The sequence below is a fragment of the Brachionichthys hirsutus genome, chromosome 17, assembly GCF_040956055.1.
Source record: "Brachionichthys hirsutus isolate HB-005 chromosome 17, CSIRO-AGI_Bhir_v1, whole genome shotgun sequence".
Classification (NCBI taxonomy): domain Eukaryota; kingdom Metazoa; phylum Chordata; class Actinopteri; order Lophiiformes; family Brachionichthyidae; genus Brachionichthys; species Brachionichthys hirsutus.
The window spans coordinates 2421388-2447171 of NC_090913.1; the positions used below are offsets into that span (position 1 = coordinate 2421388).

The following is a 25784-nucleotide window of genomic DNA, read 5'->3' on the forward strand; positions in this document are numbered from 1 at the left end:
TTTTGTTCCAGTTCTACAATCTGTTCCTCTTCTGGTGTGCCAACTTTGTGACGGCCCTGGGCCAGGTCGCTCTGTTAAGGCCCTTCGCCTCGTATTACTGGGCCTTCAAGAAGCATGAAGACATCCCTGCCTGCCCCATCTTCGCCTCGCTGGGACGGGCGCTCCGGTGAGAGGACGGATTTATATTTGTGTGTTCAGTCCTGCTGCTTTCTCCTCTAGGAGAGGAAGAGTGGCACAGCTCAAACACGTGCCAGCAGAAGATCAAGGTTGTCAAAGAGGCCTTTGCTAGACATGGAACTCCAGAGACTGTGGTATCCAATAATGGGCCACAGTTTGCATCAGAACACTTCAAACAGTTTGCAACTGGATCTAATGTGCAGTTCCAGTCCCCTGCAATTATAAAAAAAATTGCATTTGAATCTCTTGTGTTATTCATGACTTGTTTAATCTTTTTAATTTTCTGTAGACCTCTACAATTCGGGCGGAAACATGCTGACTCCAAACCAGTGAAGGAATAAATAATGCACAATGTAAAGTGTCTTCGAGTGTCCAGAAAAGCACTATATAAAACCAATGCATTATTATAAACTAGTACTCACAAGCTGTTTTTAACTTGCTCCTGTGGTTTCCGTAGTGTAGTGGTCATCGCGTTCGCCTAACGCGCGAAAGGTCCTCGGTTTGAAACTGGGCGGAAACATGCTGAATGCTGAACTGCCGCTAGTCCACAATGTTTTTAAGCAGTTTCAGTTCTACAAATCGGTCCGGAGGAGAACACACGGAACACAGGCGAGAACACCAACAATATCTGCATTAATTCGAGTCCGACAGACCGACAGGTTGGTGGTAGCTAATTGTTTTACCAGCTTTTTCACCACTATCGCCATCCTGTTGGTCAGCAAACTCCCCCGCACTCAGGTCTGTATGGTTCTGACCACATCCAAACTCACTGAGAATCCAGGCGCCAAAAAGGACACTTTCTCTTTCACACCTGTAAATACTGTTGATGTCCTCTCAGCACAGCCTTGAAGGCGTCCCGTCTAACCGCAGCAGTTGTTTCTGTTGTATTCTCTCTAGAATAGTTATCTATTATATCGCCGATGTGTTTAACAAAATTATTATCTAGTAACCATTTTTGATTCAAACTCCATCGAGGTGGATCTCTAACAAAGGCCTTGTCTATATATATATATATATATATATATATATATATATATATAAAGCTGCATGGGTTGTGATCGGACATCAGTATACTATCGTAATAACAGTTATCTATTTTAGAGATCAAAGTAGCCGAGATTAGAAAATAGTCAGTGTGAGAAAAAGATTTATAGGCTGCAGAATAACAAGAATATGCAATCTCATCAGGCTTAAGGTGCCTACAGACATCAATTAAGTTCAGCTTATTTGTAAAATGATTAATAGTTGTCCTACATTTATTGTGAGTTTGGTCCACGCCTGTAGAACGGTCCTTAACTGGATCTAATGTGCAGTTCCAGTCCCCTGCAATTATAAATACCCCTGGGAGGGAAGAAAGAGTCAGGAAGAGGGCAGTAGAAAAACTTGGATTGTCCACATTCGGACCATAAACATTCACTAAATTCAGACTATTTGCAAGCAGTGAGCCTTGGATAATTAAATACCTTCCAAATTGATCTTCAATTGTGTTAAGCACTTGAAGAGGAACCGAGCTATGAACAAGGGTCAACTCCTCTTGCCTGTGAGTTAAATGATGCTGCATAAACAGCCCCCCTGCCATCTTCTACTTATTTTAATCTGGTCTTCTTTAAGGGTATGTGTCTCCTGTAGGAATATAATTTTTGCATTTGAATCTCTTGTGTTATTCCTGACTTGTTTAATCTTTTTAATTTTCTGTAAATCTCTACAATTCGGGCGGAAACATGCTGAATCCAAACCAGTGAAGGAATAAATAATGCACAATGTAAAGTGTCTTCGAGTGTCCAGAAAAGCACTATGTAAAACCAATGCATTATTATAAACTGGTGCTCATAACTTGTTCCTGTGGTTTCCGTGGTGTAGGATCTTTAATTTTGCGAAACAGCTTGTGTAACGTGTGTAGGATTGACCAATCAGCAAAAAGCAGTGAAGCGATCGCAAGGCTGACCAATCGCTAATCTGTACCTCTGTGGGTGTGTCCATAAAACGCGGAAGTCTTCTGTATTTGTAGGCGCCACGATACAAAAACGTTATAAAAACAAATTTAAAAAGTCAGTAAATTAAAAACGTCAGTGAGCCTGTAAGTCATGACCTATAAAAGTGAATATTATTCTGTTTAATAACCAAAGCGACGCAAAATGAGAACGTACCACACAAGAACTCCGTTACCCAGAGTGCTTTGTGCTGGCCTTGCGTCAATTGTGCGACGACAATTTGTAGCTAAACAGACCAAACACGGGTAAGCTAAGAGAAATAGCTCGATTCGTTTTGGAATTCATTGTGCATATATTTGTTTAATAAAAAAAAAATCATGAACACAATTAAATTCTGATATATATATTTTGAGAATTTTCGTTGTCTGTCTTTGATAAACACGCATTGTAACCGCAGCTAAAACTAGCTAAATTGGGAAGGTAGCTAGAGTTGATTGCAAATTAACGTTATCGATTACGTATTTAGATCATTTTGTTGGATTAATGGACTTGTTAAGGGTGTTGAAATAAAATTATAGTTCTTTTCACTGCTAAAGTTATTCGACACTTCTGTTAAAAATTATTTCAGTCAATATTTATCTCACTGTTCTCCTTTTCTGCTTTTCTTCCATGATCAAGATGTTTAAAATCAATTAATAATGGAATCGGATCAACCAAACTCAAACTGCTCACCATCCCATCCAACACCAACACCCCCGTCCCAATCAAAGAAGCAAAATCAAGACTTGCATCACCCCAAGCAACAGAATCGTAGCTCCAAAGACAAAATTCAGAATCAAGGAGAATCTAAACCAAGACCCAGGCCTCGCTACACAGACAAAGCCAGGAAGAACACCAGAAACAAGAGGGACAAGGGTGGGGCAGCGGATAAAGGGCTGCCGGTTGGGGGTGAGATACAAGATGGTGACAAGGAAGCGCAGTTACTGGAACCGGATGTGCAGCCGAATGACGACTCTGTCTCAGCGAGTGCGGAGGACGATGCTCATTTGCAGCTGGAAGCAATTTCTCTCCAGGAAGACGAGGGAAATGAGGAAAGCTGGGACACCTTGTTCAATGATGATGGCGATTGTCTGGAGCCACACCCGCTGTCCGAGGTGAGAAACTGGCTTAGGTGTCTCACCACTCAACAAAGTCACAATGTAGTCCAGCATGCGCTCTCTTACAACAGCAAAATTGTCAGCCTGGTCTCTTCCCTTTTTTTCTCATTTCTGCCTTCTTCTACTTGTCCGACAAACACCATCCAAGCTGGCTGTGAAGGAAGGAAAAAAGAAAGCATCGATCCAGGAGCCAAGGTTCGATTCCTGCAACATGGACCGGGGTGATGATGATGATGATGATGATGATGATGACATCGACCTCACCGAGGATGAGCTTTCTCACGTCGTAGAGATCTACGACTTCCCTGCAGAGTTCAGGACAGAAGATCTCCTCAAATTATTTCAGAGCTACCAGTAAGTGTAATGTAATAATACACCAATGCTAGCTTTAAAAGTTTGAAATCTTAAATATAGTCCTCTTTATCAGTAAACGTAAGGTTTCATGTCCTGCAGCATTTTAGGATAAACATTAGAATCAAGCAATATGACGTATAGTAGAATATATTAGTGAGTGTAGGCTCCTTTTGTTTTATTCCAACAGGTTATTTACTACCTTTTTGTTGTCTCACAATGTTTTCAGACAGAGAGGCTTTGACATCCAATGGATTGACAGCTCTCACGCTCTGGGCCTTTTCTCAAGCCCCATCGCTGGTTGGTAAAATGCTGCTTTAGAGACATGTTTTTCTACCGCAATAGGAGGAAAGCTGTTAAATATAGAGGACAAAAGTCTGACTAAAAAACATCCCTGAGGAACAAAGGCTTCCAGTTCTGGAATATTCTTAGTCAAAAGCTGCAACCACCTTCAAATCTTTCCTGAGATTTTCAGTGGGATGGAGCAGGGAAAGCAGCCCCAGAGAATCACTGAGCCACTGAGCTGATCCAGGGGCCCCAAACGGCCCAGCGTGGTTTCAAGGCTCAACAGAAGAGCAGCCCAAAACCTCTGAGTCTGATCTTAATGGTTCTGAGCTACTGGAACTGACTTTTGGGTCAGTGGTGGTGAAAATCTTGCAGTCCTTTCATGGAGCCTTCTGAAATTTAGTCCAAATCAACATCGAGACGCTGCTGATATCGTAAATCTTCCAAGCTTGGCACATGGAATTTTGGTTGTGTGCTCTGATGAGGGTTGCTCTTCTTCTTCTATTTAAACTCTGCTTATGTCAAACAGCAGCTAACTTTATTTTTTCAATAAACCCACTTGGGGTTGAATAATTTAGATTCCCGCTGCATTAATGTCCGACACCCTTTTGAGCAATTTCTGTTTTTGCCTCTTCAGCCAGAGAAGCTTTACGATCCAAACATCCGCTGATGAAATTACAACCACTTTCCAAATCGTCCTCTGCCACGAAGGCCAAAGCCCGTAGCTGCTCAGGTACGAAGACAAAAATCTGCCCTCGCTGTTCTTCATTCTTGTTCTTTTGTATCTTGCGCACGTAAAGACCTGCGCTAACGGGTCCTTGCTTTCTATCACCCAGACGACCTCCTTCCTGCTAAAGAGAGACCCCAGACGAGCGCAGCACTTGCTCGCAGACTTGTGACCGGTGCCCTTGGTGTAAAGACTAATATTACAAAGGAGCAGCGAGAGGCCGAGAGGAAGAAACTCCAGGAGGCAAGAGGTAAGACATTCAAAATATATTGACTGAAACCGAAACTCTGTGAGGAGCTTGTATGTTCTCCTTGTGTGGCTTTCCTCCGGTTCTCTACAAAAACATGCAAATTAGGTCATTTGGCTGCCAGAAATTGTCTGTTTTGTGTGTGTGTGTGTGCGTGTGTGTGCGTGAGTGGTTGTTCGTCTCTGCGATGCGCTGGCGATGCATCCGGGGTGTACCCGCCTCCCGCCCAAAGCAGGCTGGGATCGGCTCCAGCAACTCCTGTGACCCGAGAAAGTGAATGAATGAAAATACCACAGCAATCATCTGACTGCTTCTGCCAGCAGGAGGCACTGTCTCCACTGGAGCTGCTCTGTGTAGCTTATAACAGGTCCTATAATTAGTGCAGCAAGCATTTCCTTTTACAGATGCAACAAAGTATATAGGCGCCTAAAACCACGAATGGCCGTCCGCTACACAGCCAGTGAGGAGCAGGAGTACAGACGACTTGAAAAAGCTCTTTGTTCTTTGGTGCAGCGCTGAGTCCTTTATTTAGGATCGCAATGAATGTCACGACTGCGTCCCTGGAATGGACGCCACGTACAACTGCCGCTGGACCGTTTCCCAGCGATATGTTCAGCTGTCTCATTTACCTTTCAGATCAAAAGCGCTTGGCGGCGAAGCAGAAGGAAGATGCCTGGGAGGGAAAGTGACCAGATGAAAACTACTCCCTCTCTTTCTTTTTAGTTTCCTTGATTCGGCGGAGGCTAAAGTCGCCGCTGTTTTGCTGTATTTCCTCCCTGCTAACCACGCATCCCACCATTTTTATTTTGCCCTCACTTGTTGCTGAAACTGTTACTGAAGGCCTGATGATGATGAATATATTTATTAGATAGAATGTTAGAGTACAAGTACAGTCACACAGTAGCATGTATTGCAGTACAAATAAAGTCAAACATCCTGTCTAAGAGGAACATTTCAAAAAAGCCCTTGCGGTCTTGTTTCCGTTGAAAGTCCTTCGTACATAAATCATCCACAATTAACAATACAAATCATCATCGGCTGCTGTGTTACATCAGACGAGAGCCCCCCCCCGCTACTGTTCCCTCACCTTGCCGACCAGCGCTAACACACCTGTTCTCGTATTACCTTCAGCATCGCGGCCACAGTTTGTGTCGAAGCACTGAGTCTCACCGTTTGTAAATGTAGCTCGTCATTGGAAAGACATTATCTGTCACTGTGTAGATGTGATTATTTTACTGCTTTTAAAGATGATTCAAGTTGATTGTTATCCCTATATATATATATATGTGTGTGTGTGTGGGAGGGGGGGGGGTACCACAGACAAGCCCACTAGCCCGGTGCCTCGCACACAGTCATTAGATTAACACAAACCGCTACTGAACAAGCGAGCAGTTCAGGAACGCCGTGGAGCAACGGCAGCGTGGGCCATCTTTGAGTAGAACTATAAGGGAGGAATAATCTAATGTCTCACCACATAAACGACTGCTGGGGGGTTTGGTAGTGTCAACCACTTTCAAAATGCAAAGCACTGACTTATTCAATCAGCGATCAGCATCGTATTGATCGGAATATGCATTCAGCATCACCCGTTTCCATTATGTGTAGCTGCAGTGGCTAAAGCTAAAGGCCTGATCCCAGATCCCGACTCGGGACTACGGTCCCTGTATGGTGGCGTGGGCCCTGTCTTTAGGGGATGGAGGGGGGGCGCGGCCATCTAGCTCTCGAGACAAGGTGTGTTCCGATGCAGACTCAAAACACAGGGGTAGAAAATCCCAGAATGCTTTGCGAATAGAGGCAGCGTGAATGAAAGATGGCTGCCGGTCCAGTAATAGAAGGGCGTAAATGTTATACATGTTTAAAGAAACATTCGTGTATTCATATGATTATTGTAGATGAACATAATGTAATGCAAGCTTTATTTGTGTGTTTCCTGCAGTTTTGTTCAATAAATGTATTTTTTGCATGCAGTTCATGGTATTTTCTCCTTTCCCTTTGCTGTCCTGTAAATGAGGTCAGATTTAACACAACAGCGACCGGCTTGTACAGAACTATTCTGGTGTGAGAGTAACATGACGCTTGGCTTTGTTTGTCAGCATATAAATGTCTGTTCAGTTTATGCCTGTCTACCAGACCATACAAATATCCGCAAACATAATAAATAAATAAAAATAATAAAAAAAGAAAGAAAGCGAGAGAGACACTCAGTATATTGACAATGCTCAGTAATAATGCATCTTTTGAAGATGCATTATTAGCTTTGGAAAGCTGTCCTGAGAGACACCTGACGTTGATTAAAGCCAAGTTAAACAGCAATGACCACGACTACTACCAAGGATTCTGCAAGGAAGGGGTGGACTTCGCCAAACGGAGTCCTCCAGAGCTCCTGAGGGACGGCCTCTGTCCGGCCATGCTGATTCCCAGTAAAGCCTGTGAGTCACGACCGTCCAAGCCTCATTTTAAAGCCGTCTGAATCTCTCAGCTGTCTAAACGGATCATCTCCTCATTCCACAGTCACGCGTCGCTGCCTCCCCGCCTTGGGAACCATGAAGGGCGGGGTGGTCGTCGTGGGCAACGAGACCACTTTTAAGTCTGGGGATGGAGCCGATATTAACGCCACAGACGTTCTGGAGGCGTCCAAGTGAGTCTTCTCCGATGCGCAGCAGTAAATGCTGGTTTTAGAAGAACAGGAAGTCAAACATGGCTGTTGAAGCTCGCCAGGTGGCCATGAGGATCTTTGAGTGGCAGGCGTAATGTCTCCTGCCACTCTTTCTCCAGACGTTCAACACCTCCAACGTTTCGGCTCGGTGTCCCGATGCAGAGTGCCTGTTTGCCTCCTACAGCGGTGAGACCATCTACCACAAGTACCTCATTTTGATCCAGTTCTACAATCTGTTCCTCTTCTTCTGGTGTGCCAACTTTGTGACAGCCCTGGGCCAGGTCACTCTGTCGGGGGCCTTCACCACGTATTACTGGGCCTTCAAGAAGCCTGAAGACATCCCTGCGTACCCCATCTTCGCCTCGCTGGGACGGGCGCTCCGGTGAGAGGACGGATTTAGATTTGTGTGTTCAGTCCTGCTGCTTTGTGCGTAGTGAGGCTTGTGTTTAGGTCAGACCTGCGTGACGGGAGCAACGCTTCGTGTTTCCTTCTTCCTGTCCAGGTACCACACGGGCTCGCTGGCATTCGGCTCGCTGATCCTGTCTTTGGTCCAGGTCATCAGGGTCGTTCTGGAGTACATGGATCACAGGTTAAAAGGTAACGAGTTGAATTCATTTTTGATTATGTGTTTATGCGTTTTCACTCTTGTTGTCGTCAGATGTGGGTCAAGTCAGATTATTGTACGACTCATCTGAACGGTTCCTTCCTCCCTTCAGGGGCTCAAAACAAGTGTGCCAAATTCCTGCTGAGCTGCATGAAGTGCTGTTTCTGGTGTCTGGAGAAATGCATCAAGTTCCTGAACAGAAACGCCTACATCATGGTGAGTTCTCGCCACGACACGAGTGGCTTTGAGTCTTGACGGGCTTTAAAGCGATAAATCGTTTGGTGTTGTTTTCCAGATTGCCATCGATGGGAAAAGTTCCTGCCCTTGAGTCTGAGTTTGATCTCACTCCTTCTGTCCGTGTTGCAGTGGAGGATCTGGAGCGTAACGACGGATCAGCGGAGAGGCCATATTTCATGTCAAAGGACCTGTTCTCCATCCCGAAGAAGACGCATAAAGTGGCCAGCGTTCCAGATCAGGGAGAGTTTGTTCTTATGCGTGTGCAGGCGTGGTGCGTTAATGTGTCCGTGTTTTCTGAATGATCTTTCTAAAAAGAGTCAACGGTTCAATGGAATGTCTATAGTAGAAAGTCCCATTCATAAGTTAAATGTATAATGCTAAAGGTATTTGTTGACCTTTAGCATTTACAAATGGAGTAGCTCCTCTTCGTGACGCTTGTTCTGTCTGGATTCTGACTCGCGAGCCTTGATTTGCAGCCCCTCTTCTAATGGTTCATCTCGCTGCAGCTGTGACATTTCTCCCTTTGCGCTGGATGGCTGTCACCGCAGTTGTTGCAGCTCATGGTCGGCTTCGTGGTTGCTTGACCATACCTCGGTCTATGCTGCCCTCTTGTGGGTCTTGGCTGTAGCGCATCAACGGTGAATGTCACCTGGCGCCCCAATTTCTGCCGCGTAGACGAATGAACGCTCACGTTCTATCGCTTCTGCTCCTGCGGAATTGAGGAGGATATACGATATATAAGATGTCATATTCCCTCTCGAAAATACGCCATTTCTTGGCAATGTCTCCCTTAAAAACGAGGGGGTCGGGTCTCCGAAATCCCTCCGCCATAATTAGCAAGCACGTTTAAGACGTTTAAAACTGTCTTATTCTTTTTTTTTTCTTCAAAAAAATAACTCACGTTATAGGTCCGAAATCTCTTCTGACGCCATTTTGTGAATGTTCGCGCGAGGAGAACCAGGATATCACGCATGCGCAGTAGGAACTACGGCAACTGGTGGAGGACACACATCATTTTGTGTTTAGCGGTTGCTAGGCAACCCCCGAGCGCTCGCTAGCGGAGTTCACTAACGTTAAGCTAGCCCTGAAGGTCTCTTCGTTTATTCAAATTGTGTACAACGACAGCGGAACAAAGATGCTGTTCAGTGCCGATAGGGTTAAACCTCCGTTGCATGACCGAGTAACGGGGATGCAGCATAAAATCCAACTACTGGGTGAGGATGTTGTGTTTCTTCATGCTACGGAAGTGTCCACTCTGAGCTAGCTAGCGGCTATGTTTCCGGCTAAAGCTATAAAGAGCTTTGTTTACGTTTAAAATGTACATGTATGTGTAAATCTATTATGTTATTATTGTTTATAAATTATATAATTAATGATATGAGCTAAAGATAATCGATAAAGTATGAGCGAGTAAAAAATAAATTAATTTATATACATATTTAAATAAGTAAACTAGGAAAGCACTCAGAACTCCCAGAAAATCCCAGAATGCTTTGCGAATAGAGGCAGCGTGAATGAAAGATGGCTGCCGGTCCAGTAATAGAAGGGCGTAAATGTTATACATGTTTAAAGAAACATTCGTGTATTCATATGATTATTGTAGATGAACATAATGTAATGCAAGCTTTATTTGTGTGTTTCCTGCAGTTTTGTTCAATAAATGTATTTTTTGCATGCAGTTCATGGTATTTTCTCCTTTCCCTTTGCTGTCCTGTAAATGAGGTCAGATTTAACACAACAGCGACCGGCTCGTACAGAACTATTCTGCTGTGAGAGTAACATGACGCTTGGCTTTGTTTGTCAGCATATCAATGTCTGATAATCTTGGGGTCGGGGGGGGGGGCGATTTATAAAAGCTACGGTTACATGACCAGGAACAGTCGTCCAAAAAGCTCTTCCAGTTTCAACCTTTGAGTATTTGATTAGTTTATTTATTTTGGATCATGAAAATGATTGTACTCAAACTCATAAAAGGAGAAAAATAAGGTTGTAGTCTAGTTGCCGAGTTAAACTATAGCCCATATAATGGACAATGAGCAGCTGTGAGTTTTCAGTGTCGGCATCAGTAGGAATGAGGTTGGAAACACCCATAAAACACGGCTTTGCTCAGGCTGCTTGGGAAAAGATGGGAAAGCCAGTCCCAGTTTAATCTTGTTAGATCTTTTTTAAATCGGCCAAAGGAAGCAATAGAGTCGACTTGTGATTGTGATGAGACGATCAAAATGCTCATGGAGCTGCAGGAACTGCTAAAAGGTTCTTATTGACTATCCAGTTAGTTGAATCTTTTAGGAAGTGGGTACTTTTAGCAAATATCCTGCACAAAATTACATTTTTCTTATCTTTGTTCTACGTTGAAAAACAAGCATGTTTCAAATAACAATACGGGTTATCATCTTGATGTTTATTCTTCTGCTACCATTACCACATACTTTTATTTTACGGCATTTTGCAGCCAGATCTCTTCTAATGTTGCCGCGGTTACAGATAAAGAACAAGATAATAAAAAATAAAAACGTTTCAGAATAAAAGGAACAATACAAAACTTTCAACAGCCACACAGGCACAGGTTTCAAAAGTACATTAAAATTCTGTATAAATTAGAGACCTTAAAAGACAAATATTCCAAAGAGGTCATATAAAACTGTACATGACAATACATTTGCAAAATATTACAATATTTATTCAAATAAGGCAAAATAGCACCAAGGAATGAACAGTTCTTAATGAAAACCAGGAAGCACATGGCTGCATCTGGAAGGTGATCTGCGGAGGCACAGGAAGCGTGGCCGGAGCTTTGCGGACTGTTAGCCGGGTCGCTACCACGTGGCGATGTTCTCACGCGCCGCCGTATCTTTCCTCTCCTAACTGTGCTCGTGTTTTAATCAAGGTAAATACATCTGATATATAATTCCAGAAACTTGTCAACTAGCCTACTCGGTATGTTTTCACGGTGACATGAAACTGACTCTCTTTTGTTTCCTCTTTCTATTTATCCATATATTTCTTTGACTTTTGAACAGGACCCATCGCTGCTGATCACAATCAAACACAAGAACCTAATATTAGTCCTTCCCGTATCACCCTCCTTCTCCTCCTCCTCCCTTTCATCCCCGTCTTTCATCATCCTTCGGCCTCTTTCCTCCGACACTGGGGTGTGGAGAGGAGTTCACTGGTTCATCCTTAAATTGGTTCATTCCTTAATTCACAGGAAGTTGTTGGAGATCTGATGTTGGTGGTCGAATAAATCCTCCACCTCAGCACTGTAAGCGTCCCCTGATCAAGCAAAAATAATTGAATGCAAAGCACTGCGCTTCAGAAGTGGAGACGATTCTTCATACTATACCTGCATGGCATCCAAACATGTAAACCCGAGCGCCGTCGTACTTGCACCGACAGCGCATCACATTGTTCTGGAAATCCGACTCGGCCATGTCTAAGGAAGGGTTGACCTCCACCTGGCAAACAGAGCAGATGCAGCGGGTTTCAGGGCAGCCCAAGCCAATCAGAAAGCGGTTTTATTAAAAGGGATGATCATGTAGCATGTAGCCTAGAAGCTAAGGGAAAGTGCTAGCTTTGACTTTGCAACGCCCCGCTTCAGGCGGCGCCACGGTCGGTCTTGCTCGTAGCCGTTTGTCGGGTTGTCTAGAGACTCTTGGATCGTGTTCTGTGCAAGTCGGGAGTGGGAACGAGGCAAAGCTTCATCTGACCATAAAGGGAAGTGAGAAATCGACACTTCAGCTGGTTTTTGGAGGCAGCTACTGGGAAGCCACAGGATTATTGTTCTCTCCTTTTCTATATGAATGGTATAAAAATGGGGGGGTTCGTGTATGACATCACTTTTCCACTGTTATCACCACGCAAGAGGGGGTGGGGGGGGGCGTCCGTAGATGCAGATGACAGATTTGGGTTTGGGTTGAAACTGCAGCCTATCATTAGGCTGTCGTCATGGTTTGTTGTTTTCCACCCTGCCTGCACCACATATATGTAAGAAAAGAACACAAATGAATATTCCTGATGCACACTTCAAACGGAGCGGCCCAGTTTCACTTTGTTTAATACGGTATCAATTGTGCAGCCACAATTATACTTAGAGCCAAAGGGTTAAGATTTGAACCATTATAACATTATGATCACGCTAAGAGGTGGAATAAAAGTTTAGATTTAAATCTGCTGCCGAGGCCTTCGTTTATTTAACGTGCTGCGTTCTACGGTGTAAAACGGCAGCGCTCCTGTAATGACGTGAAACACCGCCTTGATTTACAGAACGATGAAGGGCCGTCGCCGTCGCCTAAAACAATGGGAGGTTGCACAGCTGATTCTTAAACGTGGGATCAATCAGCCCGAGGAGGACATGATTCACCGGGCCTTCGACTCTCTGTCCCAGCTGCACGACAGGACGGCGAGCGTCAACGCCCATCTTCCATCTGTCATGTCTTACATGAATTTATGAGCAGCTCAGCTGCTACAGAACCACAATCACATCCACAAAGCGCCGCCGGCGGGTCACGCTGCCGTGGCAACGGGGGATCCCCACTTTATTGCATGCGTGTGGGGTTTATCTCTGAAGTGTGCGAGCGTACACGGGCTCGTAGAGTGCGGGCGGGACCACTCCTGCATGTAAACTATATAAAGTCTGCTTTTATGTACACTCAAAAATAATTAGACGCTGTAAACATCATCACTTTGTTGCCGCTTCGCTGCCAGGGAAAAATAGAACAAATGACACAGAGCAGCGATGAGTAGGTCGCCACAGCAGATTGGGCGTCTGGAGACAGACGAGACACTCGATGTCGTCCCTGCGAGCTCTGCTTTTAAACATAAAGCCGTCTGTACAACGTAAAACGCGACCTGACGCGACCTGAGAGGGTGGACTAATGGCACGTCTACGCTCTATACAAAGCATGAGCTTCCTTACCTGGAAGATGTATTCTCCGGGGCGTATGTCTGTTATATCGATCCACTGGCAGTCTATGTCATGGCGGTAGGTGTCCCAGCAGCCCACTGAGATGCCCTGCTGGCCCATGTTGTAGCAGGCGTAGCGCTTATGGATACCTGGCAGCAGGACGAACACCAGGAGAGGAGGGTATGCCCTGAAATCTTTCTTTAGCGTGGATGCAAAGATTATCCGTCTTACCTTCGGGGCAGTAGGTGTCCTCCAGGCAGAAGCTGGCTTTGTGACCTTCGGCGACCTTGGTCCCGTTGAATGTCAGCAGGTCATAGTGGGTGAACACCTCGATGCTGTGGTAGTGCCTGATGATCAATACATGGAGGTTAGGTAAAGATAATGCTGCTTTTTTTTACTTCAGCATCATCATTTAAAACAGATTTAGAAACCAGCTCGGCCTCACCCTGCCTGCCATCGCGGAACCGTTCCCATAACAGAAGCTACAAAAAGCTGCGAGCGAATTGGTGATGAGACGGCGGCCGAACGAGGCGCCGGGCTGCGACTCTCGTTACGGGACGCAGAAACACAACCGCCGAGATAAGAGACCAGCCGCTCTGGGTGCAGCCGCGGCTCTGAAGGTAGCATTTAGGCGACCGCTAAGGAGGATCTCTTGTGGTAAACATCACTTTGTGGATAAAATATTGTGTTTATTGAGCTAAATAACAGATTATGTGTGTTTGTTCATTTTATCCTACGGCTCTTCAAAATGTGACGGCGCTGCGACGAAATTCATCCTTTGCTTTATTCATTTCAGTATATTGTCCTCTGCTGATACTGGAACTCCTTGTGCCACATCAGCAGGACCTCCATTCCTGTGGGAGGAGGAGCTTATGCACCACATAGTTACTCCCTGTCTGGTTGAAGGAGTAATTTGAGCTTTGGAACGCTCCTCTTGATGAACCAGCGGCTGGAAGCAAACATTTTAAATGCCTGGTTGGGGTCAGGAGATGCTCCTCCTGCGCCGGTCCTACCTGTGGCACTGGTGCCACGTCCAGCTTTCCCTGCTGGCCCGGGGTTGGAAGTCGGCGCGGCCCATGTTCATGATGCGGGAGGAGAAGCGCAGCAGGCGGCGGTGGCCGTAGGGCCAGTTCATCCTGGCGGCGGAGGAGGAGAGGCAGTTCTCCTCGTTAGCACAGGCCAGCAGGTGGAGGGGGCGATCTTCAATGTAAGCTGTCTCCTGGACCAGCTGGGCGTCCAGCACGAGGTCGGGAGCAGCTGCGGGGGGTCAGGACACGCCGTTAACTCCACCCCCCCGATGTGGACCATACATGGATTCACATACTTTTTTTTTTTAATCGCTTCTGGACTCACTTTCTACACATGTGACTCCTGCAGCTCTCCCATCTCCTCCTCTGGGACAGTAGATGTTGGTGTTTCTGCGACACTGCTGGATGGACATCTCGGTGCCGATGCAGTGGGTCCCACTCAGAACCAACTCAGAAGCGTCTGAGGAACCGGACCAGTACCACGTCTCCTGCACAGAGAGCAAACGAACCCGGCAGATCTTTAGAACAGAAGAGGGAAAGCGGTAGCCTAAACCCCGCGACAGCCATCAACACATATTATTACACTTTCCACTCTTTCTCACATTTTTAAAACGGCCTGTTAAACGTTCCCGGCAGCCCCCCCCCCCCCCACCACCACCACAGGCAGCATACTCACACTGCCCTTTCCACACACAGTCCTATTTCCAGTTTGTTTGCTCTTTGAATTTCTTCCGATCTCCCTTTGCCTCACTTTCCCTCTTTTATTTTTGGCGCACTGGAAGTGGACGCTTTGAGAGGCCTGTAATTACCCCAGGCCTCGGTAATAACACAGCGCAGACACACAAACAGCAGGATGGCGAGGGAGGGGTGGAGACAGAAGATGAGAGAATGAAGCAGAAGCTTGCAGTGAAACAATCAATACCTGATGGGCCCTCGAGGCGAAACCCAAGCCCAGCTGTCGACAGACCACCATGGCCTCGTTGATGCCCCAGTTCTCACTGCAGATGGAGCCCCAACGCCTCGCCCCTCCGACTTCCATCAGCACCTCCACACGGCCCTCTGATTTCTCTCTGCCTCCTGCCAGACGCACCTGGAGTTACAGGAGAAGCGTTGTCACCACTCTGGGAACGCTGCTCCACATAAATGCATGCTCTGCGCTCCTTACTGTGGCCTGCACGCCGGTGTCGGGCACGTTGCATCGCACCGCCACATCCTGGCTGTGTTTACAGGTGTAGAGCGGCACCGGCCTATAGTGACACTCCGTGATGGAGCGCTCCCTGCCCGTACACTGCACACTGTTCATGTGAATGGGACCGGTACCTGGAGAAGGCGGGCGGGGGGGGGCAACAGTTGACTGACTCGGACGCGTCTCACTGACTGACTGTGCTGTTTAGCCTCAGATGTCCGCAGGGCGTGTCTGAGAGTCCGGACACGATGGAAACCTCTGATGTGGCTCTGAACCTGAGCCTCGCCAGAGAGCGGGCGCGCTGTCTGAAAGGCCGTGCCGCTCGCCGGGGCCGTGTTCCATAAACCAAAATAGACAGCAGAAGTGGAAAATGGGGGGAAATGTTTGAACACATCTCTGTTTGTGTAGGAGTGTGAGGCCCGAGCTAAACCTCTGTGATTTGGCCGTAAATAGCTAATGAGTAGCAGCCATTAGCTCCTGCAGCATGCGTTAACCTCTTCACAACTCCTCTGGACACGCAAGCCAAGACTTTAAAATTCACACTGCTCCATTTAGCCAGGAAGGGGTGTTTATAATAGCTATAACACCTCATTTACTAGCGCTAGACGTAACACTCAAATCCATGGACGTGCTCATTTGAGCAGAAAGATAATGGGAGGAAATGAAAGCGATTACAGAATTACTGCGGAGGCTCGCCAAGTGAAAAAAAGACAATAACTCAAATCTCTGGAAAATGTTTCTCCAAGACAATTTAGCGGTTATATTTTCAGGACCACAACAAAGGCCGTGTTAAAGCAATCACGGGCTTGCGTGTTTGGTTCCTGTCCGGGCCTGATTGTCCGAAATGCCGGTTTCAGGGCTGCGTTGACTTCTCTCGCACGCCATTGTTTCGGCTGCTGGAACCTCCTAGCAGAGTTTACGCTTGTATAATTGTTCATGGGTAGAGTTCCTGAACAATCAGCTTCTGTAATAGAAGTAGAAGTTGGGCTGTAAACATGTACTCTGGGTCTATTTGTCTCGCAGAGCCTTCGGTTAGTGTTTAGTCTCTAAAAGATCTCTGATCTAAACCGGTCATGCTCAGAGTGCACGGCAAACAAAGTCGGCAGCGTTCAGCTTGTTATCAGATCAGCAGCCCTTTTGAATTCTCTCTGGGGTGTCACAGACGAGGACATTGCGCCCTCTGAGGCACTGTTCAGTCTTACCCTGGCCCAGCTGAGCCCTGCTCAGGGCCTCTTTGGCTGTCCCGAAGCCCAGCTCTCTGCACACCACGGTGGCTGCATTGATGTCCCACAGATGGTCACACACGGTGCCCCATTTGCCCTCCTTCAGCACCTCAACGCGCCCCTCCCCGATTCGGGGGCCGGCCTTCAGGCGCACGACGGGCTGGAAGAAAAAGGTTTAAGGGATTGGAACCTGAACACTTTAGAAAACACCTTTCTGAACCCACGTACACTGGACTGCTACTGAGAAGCTAAGCTAAGCTAAGCTAACATTCAGATTGATGTTCTACTATTCTTTCACCGCCTTCTCCTCGCTCACCGGTACAGCAGGAGGCGCAGGAACTCTTCCATTGCGTGTGAACTGTGATCCAGGGACACAGCGGACCACAGCATGCATGCCCCCCCTGCACGGGACATCGCTCCTGGGGTTCGACAGCTGCACCTGGCACTGCGACAGCGAGACCTCCACACCTCGACACTGCACCTTCTCCACCCAGAAGGCCTTCTTACTGACCTGCGCCCTCAGCCTGGGTGGAGGAGAGACGAAGCGAACAGACAGGACTCAACGTCGCCTCACGCATGATCTATTCTCCGTCGGATATAAAGGAATAAAATGAAGATGTTACCTAGACGACGGATCAGACAATTTAGAATCCCAGAGTTTCCTGAAAGAGAGAGAGACATTTTTTTTTGACTCGAGTTTAAAACTGCATCCTTGCATCCAGTAGACTAAACAACCTATACCCTCCCACAGATGGCTCCTTCCTCCCAATCTGCCCTCCTCTTCGCAGTATGACCTTAAATATACAGGCACTAAACACACATAAACACGCCAAAAAGGATGCACAATGCTGGAAACGCTGCGTCTTTAAACATAACCCTCGTGTAAAGGATGAGAGGTGATGAAAGAGATTTACAACGGCCTATCATATAATTCCCTCCTCCTTTCTTTCCTCTCAAAACACCACTTTGGTGTTATACAAGAGTTTCTTTCTTCCACTTCTACATTTGTGTGTATTTTTATGTCGGTGTTTGTCTACATGTCTACAGTGGTAGTCTGGTTTGGTGCATCTATGTGGAAGAAGAACTGAAAATGCAAATCAGCTATAATAAATTCAACCCTGTGAGGAGCCTCTTTGATGTCTGCCGACCACGAGAGAGCTTTGAGCTTCAGTTCAGGGATAATATCTTGAACCAGAGTCAAATCCTTCAGGATTTAAAGTGTGTGTTTGCAAACTGAGCCCCTGTAAAGCCTGGGCATGGGCACACACGCACACACCCACACCCACACACACGTGAACACACACTTCATGATGTGTAGACTAAAGAACTGAAGAAGAAAAAAAGCGGCAATTCAATAAAAAGAATGATTTATACACCAGGCTAGTCTGGTAAGTTTCTCACACACACACACACACACACACACACTCGAGCTGACCGCTTGCATTTCCTCCTGCGACCGCAGACAGGTGCTGCATGACTAACGTCCTTCATGAATGTGTCTGAATTAAGTAAGTCGCAAAACCAGGGATGGGGTGGGGGGTATTTACTACACGATCAGATTAATGACATAATATTTGGGACTCTGCTAAAACAGGAGACGCTTCCTCTCCAGGTGGACCCCAGGATCCTGGAATTCCAGGCTTTTTTTATGGATGTTTGCAGTCAAAACTGGAAAAACACTCGACCTTGCCAGCAACGTTCCCGTTTTCCTCAGCAGCAACAAGAGGCTCAACGAGAGGCTTGGTTTAGGAACGGCCGACCATTGGAAATGGAAAACGATAGCATTGTTCTGATGGGCAGAATTTCACCATCTAATTACAGAGGAACGATAATATTATCATAGTCATAAAATGTGTCTGTAGTCGTGGAAACCTTTCATCGTCTTTCTGCTTTTCAGCCTCGTCTACCATCAAAGACTCTCATTTAAGATGACGGAATCTTAAATGAGTCTTCCCGTCCTTCCTTCTTTTTTTTTTATCTCCCTCCATGTTTGCTTGTCTCGTTCACCTGAACTCAAGAATAAGACTCGTTTGGGGGGGTGTCATGGATTGTGCCCATCTCTCTGTTTGTTTGTCGATCTTTAAAGTTTCATAATGTGGCGGTAAATTAAGAGACAGATTCTGAGGGGGTGTTGGTTCAGCCTCAGGAGAGGACGGACAGACTGCTACCCATATAACTGCTCGCCCTGCTTGCCAGCGGCTACTGTGTGGCGGAGCGAGTTGGTTCGCACCCACCAGATGCAGAAATATGCACATAGTGTTCATATCGACTTTCCCTGCCTTGCCTCTATAAAACCAAAAGCTCTTTAAAACGCCGCCATTGTTACCCAAAGCTATGACCGCATGCTGGGGCCCAAGGGGTGCGTGATGTAAGACCCAGCCTCTGTGAACTCGGCATGTTTTTTTATGGGCCTCGTCCAACCTCACAGAAGGAAGGAGGAAAGGCATGTTCTCTGCAAGGTCGACGAGGGCAGAGCATCCAGCGTCACGCACGACATCCTGGGTGCGACTGCGGAACGACTGGCTCCTCTTAACCAGCAGAGTAATTCTCCGGATCTTCGGATCTTTGCGCAACCCCGGCCACAAAATTCCATAAGCCGCACTGGAGATGGAAGCTGACAGTCAGGAAAGCAGATAACTGTCAGCAAAGCGATAACCTGTCATTACACCGCATGAATGCAGAGCTGCCTGACTGGAACGACGGAGTCATTTAGGAGACCGTAGGTTGCCACATTGACTCCACGAGACAATCCCGTCAACGTCCACGGAGCGACAAGTCGATGGGATCCTAATGATATACTTTACATGAATTCTGGGGTTTAGTGTAATTGCCACAAAGGCTTTAAAAGGTCTTTGTAAGGAGGAGAGGAGAGGAGAGGAGAGAACAAGAGCAAGGGGTTAAAAGGAGCTGAAGAAATTACTGTCAGCATCAAAGAGCGCGTGGATGTGATGACACACGGGAGCTGGAAAATGGCTTTTGCACTTGCCTTTTATGAGCGCCACAAAGTACATGAGTATTTAAACATCTGTAAAAATGCGCTGAGTAACTTAACAGGCTGAGATAAAGCTGCAAACCAAAAACCACAGAAGCAGAGGGAACTGCTGATTCAGCAAAGGGTGTGCAGCAGGTTCAGTTGCAAGCCCGTTCTAGATTAGAGGATCGCTCCGACCATAATTACTGCTTGCTTTTCCAGTGGACACGAAACCCAAGGAAGAGCAGGCACGCCGGTCGGGTTCACACCAGGAGGACGTGACTGTTATTGAGCCTGGATCGATATAACAGGAGTCTGCAGCCATGCTAAGTGGATGTGGGAGGTGTTGTGTGGCATTAGCATGCTGCCATGCACACACTGACCATGCTAGCATGCTGCCATGCACACACTGACCATGCTAGCATGCCAATATGCACACACTGACATGATCTCTGCACATACGGCAGGTTGAGTTCTTGGCATACAAATATGACGCCCCCCCCCCCGACACCTCTGAGGTGTTTCCAGTCTTCATGTCCACATTGTGTTGTGATGGACAACCGGACAACCGAAAGGGACAGCAGCTTCACTAAACGCACCCACTCGTGTGAAAGGTTCTCACATGGCTTCATCTAAACTGCACAGACGCTTTGAAAGAGAGGGCTATTCATTGCCACTTCTGTGGCGTGGCGGCAAACGGCAGCTGAGGCGAAGCGGCCTTCATCCAACGACACAAGGGGCAATTATTGGCAATGTGGAGAAACAGATGCTGCAGGGCAGGCCAGCGGTCAGCACAGCCGTCCTGTTAGCCGGGCCATAAAAAGACCTCTGTGGGCAGACAGACGGACACACAGAGGATTGTGTTTGCGTGTGTGTTTATTTGTAGATGTCCTACATTTTTTATGTAACGTCCTGTGAGATGCTGCGTGACGCGGGGGGTGATACATGAGTGTCTGTTTGTAGGTGAGGTTTGGGGGTTTGACGGGATGTGTGCAGGCTTTTAAAGTTTGCGTAGCTGCTTCAGTGGGTGTTTCTGACTAAAGTTAGACAGGAGACCCGACACCCTGGTGTCGGAAGGACGGTAAAACGCAAGCACACCGTACAGCAAATGTTTAGCCGAAGTCCCATTTCTTTTTCCTTCCTCACTACTCGGTTGGTTTCCTCTCCATGGACCTTGTTAAATTTAATGTTCACCTAGTGCCTAATAAAATAACAGCAATGTGCAATTTTAAGCCGTAAAACACAACAACAATTCTGTTCAGATTCTACGGCTAACGTGCTGCGCAGCCGTAAACGGAGAGGTTAGCAACAAATGTTGCTGACGACATGTTGAGAATTTACAGCAACAATCCACAAATAATAATCCTTAAATTCCTCCAGAGAACAAATTATATTTATGAACTGATGGGTCTTTTAGCGGCTAAATGCTCCAGGACCCGCCCGTCTGAACTTGACAAAGTAGATCTTAGTGGTCTGTAAAGTAAGGTGATAATTATCCATCGGTTTTGTCTCCATGGAAACCATTTCTCATGCACATATTCCTCCGTCCGGCTCCTTTTTGTAGAATGGCAGACAGTTGAGTGCAAACTTAAACAATCTCGCATCCATTTAGCTTTCTTTGACCTGCTTTTAACCCCTTTTTCATATAATTAGGGAAAATATAACAGAAAGAAAAAAAAACACCAGAGCAATGTTAAGGGGGGGGGGGGAAAAAAATCCCAAATCCACCCCGTTATCAGGAGCTGCATCAAAATGTTCTTTCTTGTTCCGATCCGCGCCCCCTACTTTGTTGTACCAAGACATTACATTCAGGAAGGGGGCTGGAACCTATCCCAGCTGACTTTGGCCATGAGGCGGGTACACCCAGGATAAAGCGCTAATTTATCGCAGCTCAATATAGAAAGGTTAGTGTTACATTCGTGCCTAAGGTCAATCTAGAGTCACTGATTCACCTCTCCTGGATGCTTTCAGTGGTGGGAAGAAACCGGAGACCCTAGGAGGGAACCCATGAGAACACGGGGAGAACATGCTAACTCCACACACAAGAGTCCCAGTCGGACCCGGGAGTCATCGATCATAGCATCACATATGTGGGCTAAGCAGCTGCTGCCCGACGAGACTCCAGACAGTCTCAGTTCTCTAATGCTCTGTCTAATTAATATTCACACATACTTTTTCTTTTCACTTACTGTTTAAAGGAATAAGGAAAAAAAATCTACCCCTGGGTTCAAATGCAGTAAGGGAGAGACTATAGCGTCAAGAGTTTTCTTGCCTGTCCGAGCAAATTAATATACTCGACAGATGTAGAAGCGATTTTAGACTCTGATCTCGATTTTATTAGCCATTTTAACAAGGTAACAAAAACATCACTTTTTCGCCTGCCAAAATGAGAACATGTTTATCCCAATTAGATGCTGAAATGCTGACATAATGCTTTATAATAGATCGCTGCAACTACCTTCAGTCTCAAATGTCTTATCTTTTAGAAATGATAGAAAATCTCTTAAGCAATTTTGTACTGCCACACTGTATAAAATCTAGAACCTTCATCCCTGGAAGAAAGTCTTCTATATCATCCTCTAAAAGGAGGGCGGAATCTTCTACGCCATTCCCTTCAACAAATACGGCATGTCTTCTTTCTGGTTTTTTTCCGCTTTGCGGGTCACGGGAGTTGCTGGAGCCCATCCCAGCTTCCTATGGGCGAGTGGTAGGGCACATCTCGGACACGTCGCCAGTGCATAGATGGGCAACCATCCACCAAACAATCCAATTCACTGAAATTGCATGTTTTTTGAAGGTGGGAGGAAACCCGGAGGTAAACCCATGCAAACACGGAGAGAACATACAAAGTCCAAAAGGATAGGATTCAAACGCAGTACCTTCTTGCTGTGAGGCAACAGCGCAAACCCTTACACCACCGTGCCCCCCCCCCCCCCCGCTTAGATTTTAGACCAGCAAATTCCCTCAACATCTATTTATTCCTTGCTAATTTAACTTTGGTTTGCACCTTTGCATGAAAAGTAATTTAAAAAAAATACAGTTATTATTATCATTATTAGAGAATGCTGCTGCAGAGAGTTGCCTCTGAAGCGTTCTTAATTATATGAGATTACAAGACATGTAAGGGAGGATTCACGACCATAATGATGATGATGATGCTCTTGTAGTCTGGCTCTGACCCTAATAACATACTCTTTGGGACTATTTTAAAGGTCCGAGATGAAGCTGGTTCAGCCGACAGGGAGGACAGGACAGCCGGACTCTAATGCCACAGTGGACCTGTCACACCTAGTGTGGTCGCAGTAATGAAGCTGTGGTTTTTACTCTGTGGAGCATGTATGGAAGTCATCTGTGAAGTACTAGAAGTGAACTGCACTTTTCCATCCCCGTTCATAGTCACTCTCATGGTTTCACTGCCCACATACTCACCTGTAGGCATTTTGGTCAAACGCTTCTGCAGCCGGATATCCCAACATGGCACAGGCTACACGGCTGCTGCTGAGGTCCCACCCGTGGCCGCACACGTGACGCCACCTCCCAGCATGCTTTACTTCTAACACTCCTTCCGTCACCAGGCCGCCTTGGTTTCTGGACAGCACAGGTCGTAGTCGGACCTCCTCCATGGAAGCAGATGACTGTCCATAAGGAAATATGCAACTTTTAAGGAGGAGAATAATGGATTATGTCCCTCTTTATCCCTCGTGAAGACTTATTCCCTCCCAGAGGATAGAGATGGACCTTCTGTCAAATGTTATTGTAATTGACCACAGCCCACAACCACCGAACTTTTGAGATGCACACTAAAACAGGACATTGTCTTATTATGCTCGCAGACACAATGCGATTTTACGGTAATAAGATGAGATGCAGTGTCTCTAATCATCGTCTTTACGCTCTGCGTGCAGCAGGAAGGAAGCCAACAAAGAACAGAGCCCGTTTAATGTCGGGATTTGGTGATTAAAGAAAGTCTAAACTGTGCAAATTGGAAGGAAGGAAAGTCAAACACAAGTGATTAATGTCTTCCAATTTCCTCTGGGCTCCTTTTGCATTTAAAGATTCAGGCCCGAAGCTCTTCTGGTGGTTGGGTTTTAAACCTAAAGTCCTGCTGATGCATAATCTGGAGGTCTGGCTTTAGGTTCGTCTCTAATTATATGCATCTGATGGCTTACGGCCCCACAAAGGACATTTATGCATGGGATTCTGGATAAAGTTATTTTGGAAAGCTCCTTTGGAGATAATAAGGGATCGCGCCTGTGTGTTTTACCTGTGGGTAGTGTGCATCAAAGTCCTGTCCCATGTCTGGATTAACAGGATCCGGTTCGACATGGTTCCCACTGAGTTGCTGGTTCCGGTCGCTCCTCCGCTCTGACTGGTGCTGGGCCTGCCTGTCTGCCTGTCCCCCTGCCGCTCGCCTCAGGCTGTTCCTCGCCGCCTCTTGCCTCTGCCTGTAGGACCCGCCGTTTGCCAGACGTGGAGGGAGCTGGTGCCCTTGTGGAGGAGCCGAGCCAACCTGTGAACCTGGCCTAGAACTGCCCCGACCCCTGCGCAGGATCTGGATCTCGTGTCCATTTTCAAGTGGCGAGATGCTGCTGCGGCGGGATGCGGTAGCATTGCGATGGAGGGCGATCTCGTGGCCTCTTGCAGAAGAAGAGGCGATGTTAGCTGGCGCAGCGGGTGGAGCTGGGGGGGACACGGGCTGTGGTGAGTTTCTCTGTCTTGACTGGTTCCTGGAGGATGGAGGAGACTCTTCCAAGGACACAGGTGGGAAACCAGGTATCCTTTCTGGGCTGCAAATAACCCCCAGGTCCTCCGCATGGGTGCAGTCATTGACTCCCCAGCCATTGGAGCGACAACCTGCAATTGAAACCTCTCTCCCCGTGCAGCGCACGTTGTCCAACCAGATTAAACCTAACGACAAGAAAAGAGGAAGTAGTTATCAAATGAAAAGGGCTACTTTTATCTCTATTAGTGGCGTTCACACATACCTTGTCCCTCTCCGAACCTGGCGCTGTGTGCCCAGGTGAAGCCGCGCTGGAAGCCCATCTGTCGGCACAGCACGTTGGCCAGGTTAATATCCACCTCGTCGTCACACACCGTGCCCCACGCGCCGCTGTGTAACACCTCCACACGTCCCTCGTTAGCATTACGCCGACCTACACCTGCCAGACGCACAAGCACCTCCTGGGCAGACAGCGGAGGGGGGTGGAGGAGCAGCAGGAGGAGGAACGTGGACAGGGAGCTGAAGAGCAGCATCCTGGATGAAAACAGGAAGCATATGGAAGTGTTTTTGATGGAGGGAAAAACAGAACGGTCTGGAAAACAGAGAAGATACAGAGTGAACACGGAGTCCTACGTGCAGTTGTTACCACAAAAATCCAAAAATCATGCAAAGTGCCGAAACTCCCAGTCCACACTCTGACAAAACATGTAATTAGAAGCGTCTCCTCTCACCCTGCTGCAAGATAGATGTTGCTATCCTGCAAAATACTCAGTCAGTTAAAGGACGGCCGGAGGTTCGAGAAATATTGTGAGAGTGCAGTTCAGCGAGAGGAACAGGAGTCATAACCAAATCTAAAAGTATCCTCTCCATCCAGCCAACGGAAACTTTGGCTTGCTGCAGAACCCTCAGGCTCAACTATAATTTTAGCCAAGCCAGCAGACACAAAAGCAAATAAACAACATCATAAAAACTGTTCTCACACGTAAATAAAGCAGCAGACACATTTGGTTAATGAGCAATAATGAATCCATCCTTTGGCCACCCTTGAAACCCATTCTTCTAAACAATGGGGCCAAATTGGAGAAAGAAGGATGAAGAGGAGGTCTGGAGGATGAAAGAAGCACCTTGAAAATAAAGTCATCCAACAAGGAGTCGGTGAAATTCCTCTCTCCTTATGCTCACATGAAATAAATGTACATGTAAAAGTGATCAAGCTAAGGATGAATTCAGGTTGAATGGGAATTAAGGCACCTGCAGTGATTGAAAATGAAAAGAATGAGAGAAAAGATGTGAGATAAGCGAGGGAGTACCGAGAATGAGGAGAAAACTGCTGAAGGAGAACTCACCTATATGTCGGTGTCAGCCTGGAGTCAGCGGGAGA

The 25784-nt window shown here is 46.7% G+C and overlaps 2 protein-coding genes and 1 non-coding gene across 3 annotated transcripts; 2 read left to right on the plus strand and 1 right to left on the minus strand.

The window, feature by feature from the left end:
* The first annotated feature begins 624 nt into the window (after nt 1-624).
* trnav-aac (transfer RNA valine (anticodon AAC)) lies at nt 625-697 on the plus strand. The gene has a single exon. It is a non-coding gene; the product is annotated as a tRNA-Val (tRNA).
* A 1648-nt stretch (nt 698-2345) lies between these two features.
* Nucleotides 2346-7050, plus strand: r3hcc1l (R3H domain and coiled-coil containing 1-like). The gene is made up of 7 exons (XM_068751299.1): nt 2346-2413; nt 2787-3262; nt 3414-3619; nt 3846-3916; nt 4539-4634; nt 4738-4878; nt 5512-7050. The coding sequence occupies exons 2-7, from the start codon at nt 2807-2809 to the stop codon at nt 5562-5564; spliced, it is 1023 nt and encodes a 340-aa protein (XP_068607400.1). The 5' UTR covers nt 2346-2413; nt 2787-2806; the 3' UTR covers nt 5565-7050.
* A 3784-nt stretch (nt 7051-10834) lies between these two features.
* On the minus strand, nt 10835-24936 carry LOC137906389 (lysyl oxidase homolog 4-like). Its single transcript, XM_068750648.1, has 14 exons — nt 24669-24936; nt 23948-24591; nt 23113-23318; nt 17336-17374; nt 17029-17236; nt 16692-16872; nt 15469-15623; nt 15226-15393; nt 14629-14791; nt 14289-14532; nt 13507-13622; nt 13288-13424; nt 11716-11827; nt 10835-11645 (listed from the first exon to the last, which is right to left on the minus strand). Exons 1-14 carry the CDS (start codon nt 24934-24936, stop codon nt 11575-11577), a joined length of 2712 nt encoding a protein of 903 aa, XP_068606749.1. The 3' UTR covers nt 10835-11574.
* Between the last annotated feature and the right edge of the window lie 848 nt (nt 24937-25784).

What these genes read in the sequence shown, in the direction of transcription:
- LOC137906389 (XM_068750648.1), bottom strand. Translation starts at nt 24,936, where the DNA reads ATGCTGCTCTTCAGCTCCCTGTCCACGTTCCTCCTCCTGCTGCTCCTC. An exon ending in TTTGACCAAAATGCCTACAG is followed by an intron (nt 17,375 to 23,112) that starts GTGAGTATGTGG and finishes TCTCTCTTTCAG; the next exon opens with GAAACTCTGGGATTCTAAAT. An exon ending in ACACCGGCGTGCAGGCCACA is followed by an intron (nt 15,394 to 15,468) that starts GTAAGGAGCGCA and finishes CTGTAACTCCAG; the next exon opens with GTGCGTCTGGCAGGAGGCAG.
- r3hcc1l (XM_068751299.1), top strand. Translation starts at nt 2,807, where the DNA reads ATGGAATCGGATCAACCAAACTCAAACTGCTCACCATCCCATCCAACA. An exon ending in AGCCACACCCGCTGTCCGAG is followed by an intron (nt 3,263 to 3,413) that starts GTGAGAAACTGG and finishes ACACCATCCAAG; the next exon opens with CTGGCTGTGAAGGAAGGAAA. An exon ending in GAAACTCCAGGAGGCAAGAG is followed by an intron (nt 4,879 to 5,511) that starts GTAAGACATTCA and finishes TTTACCTTTCAG; the next exon opens with ATCAAAAGCGCTTGGCGGCG.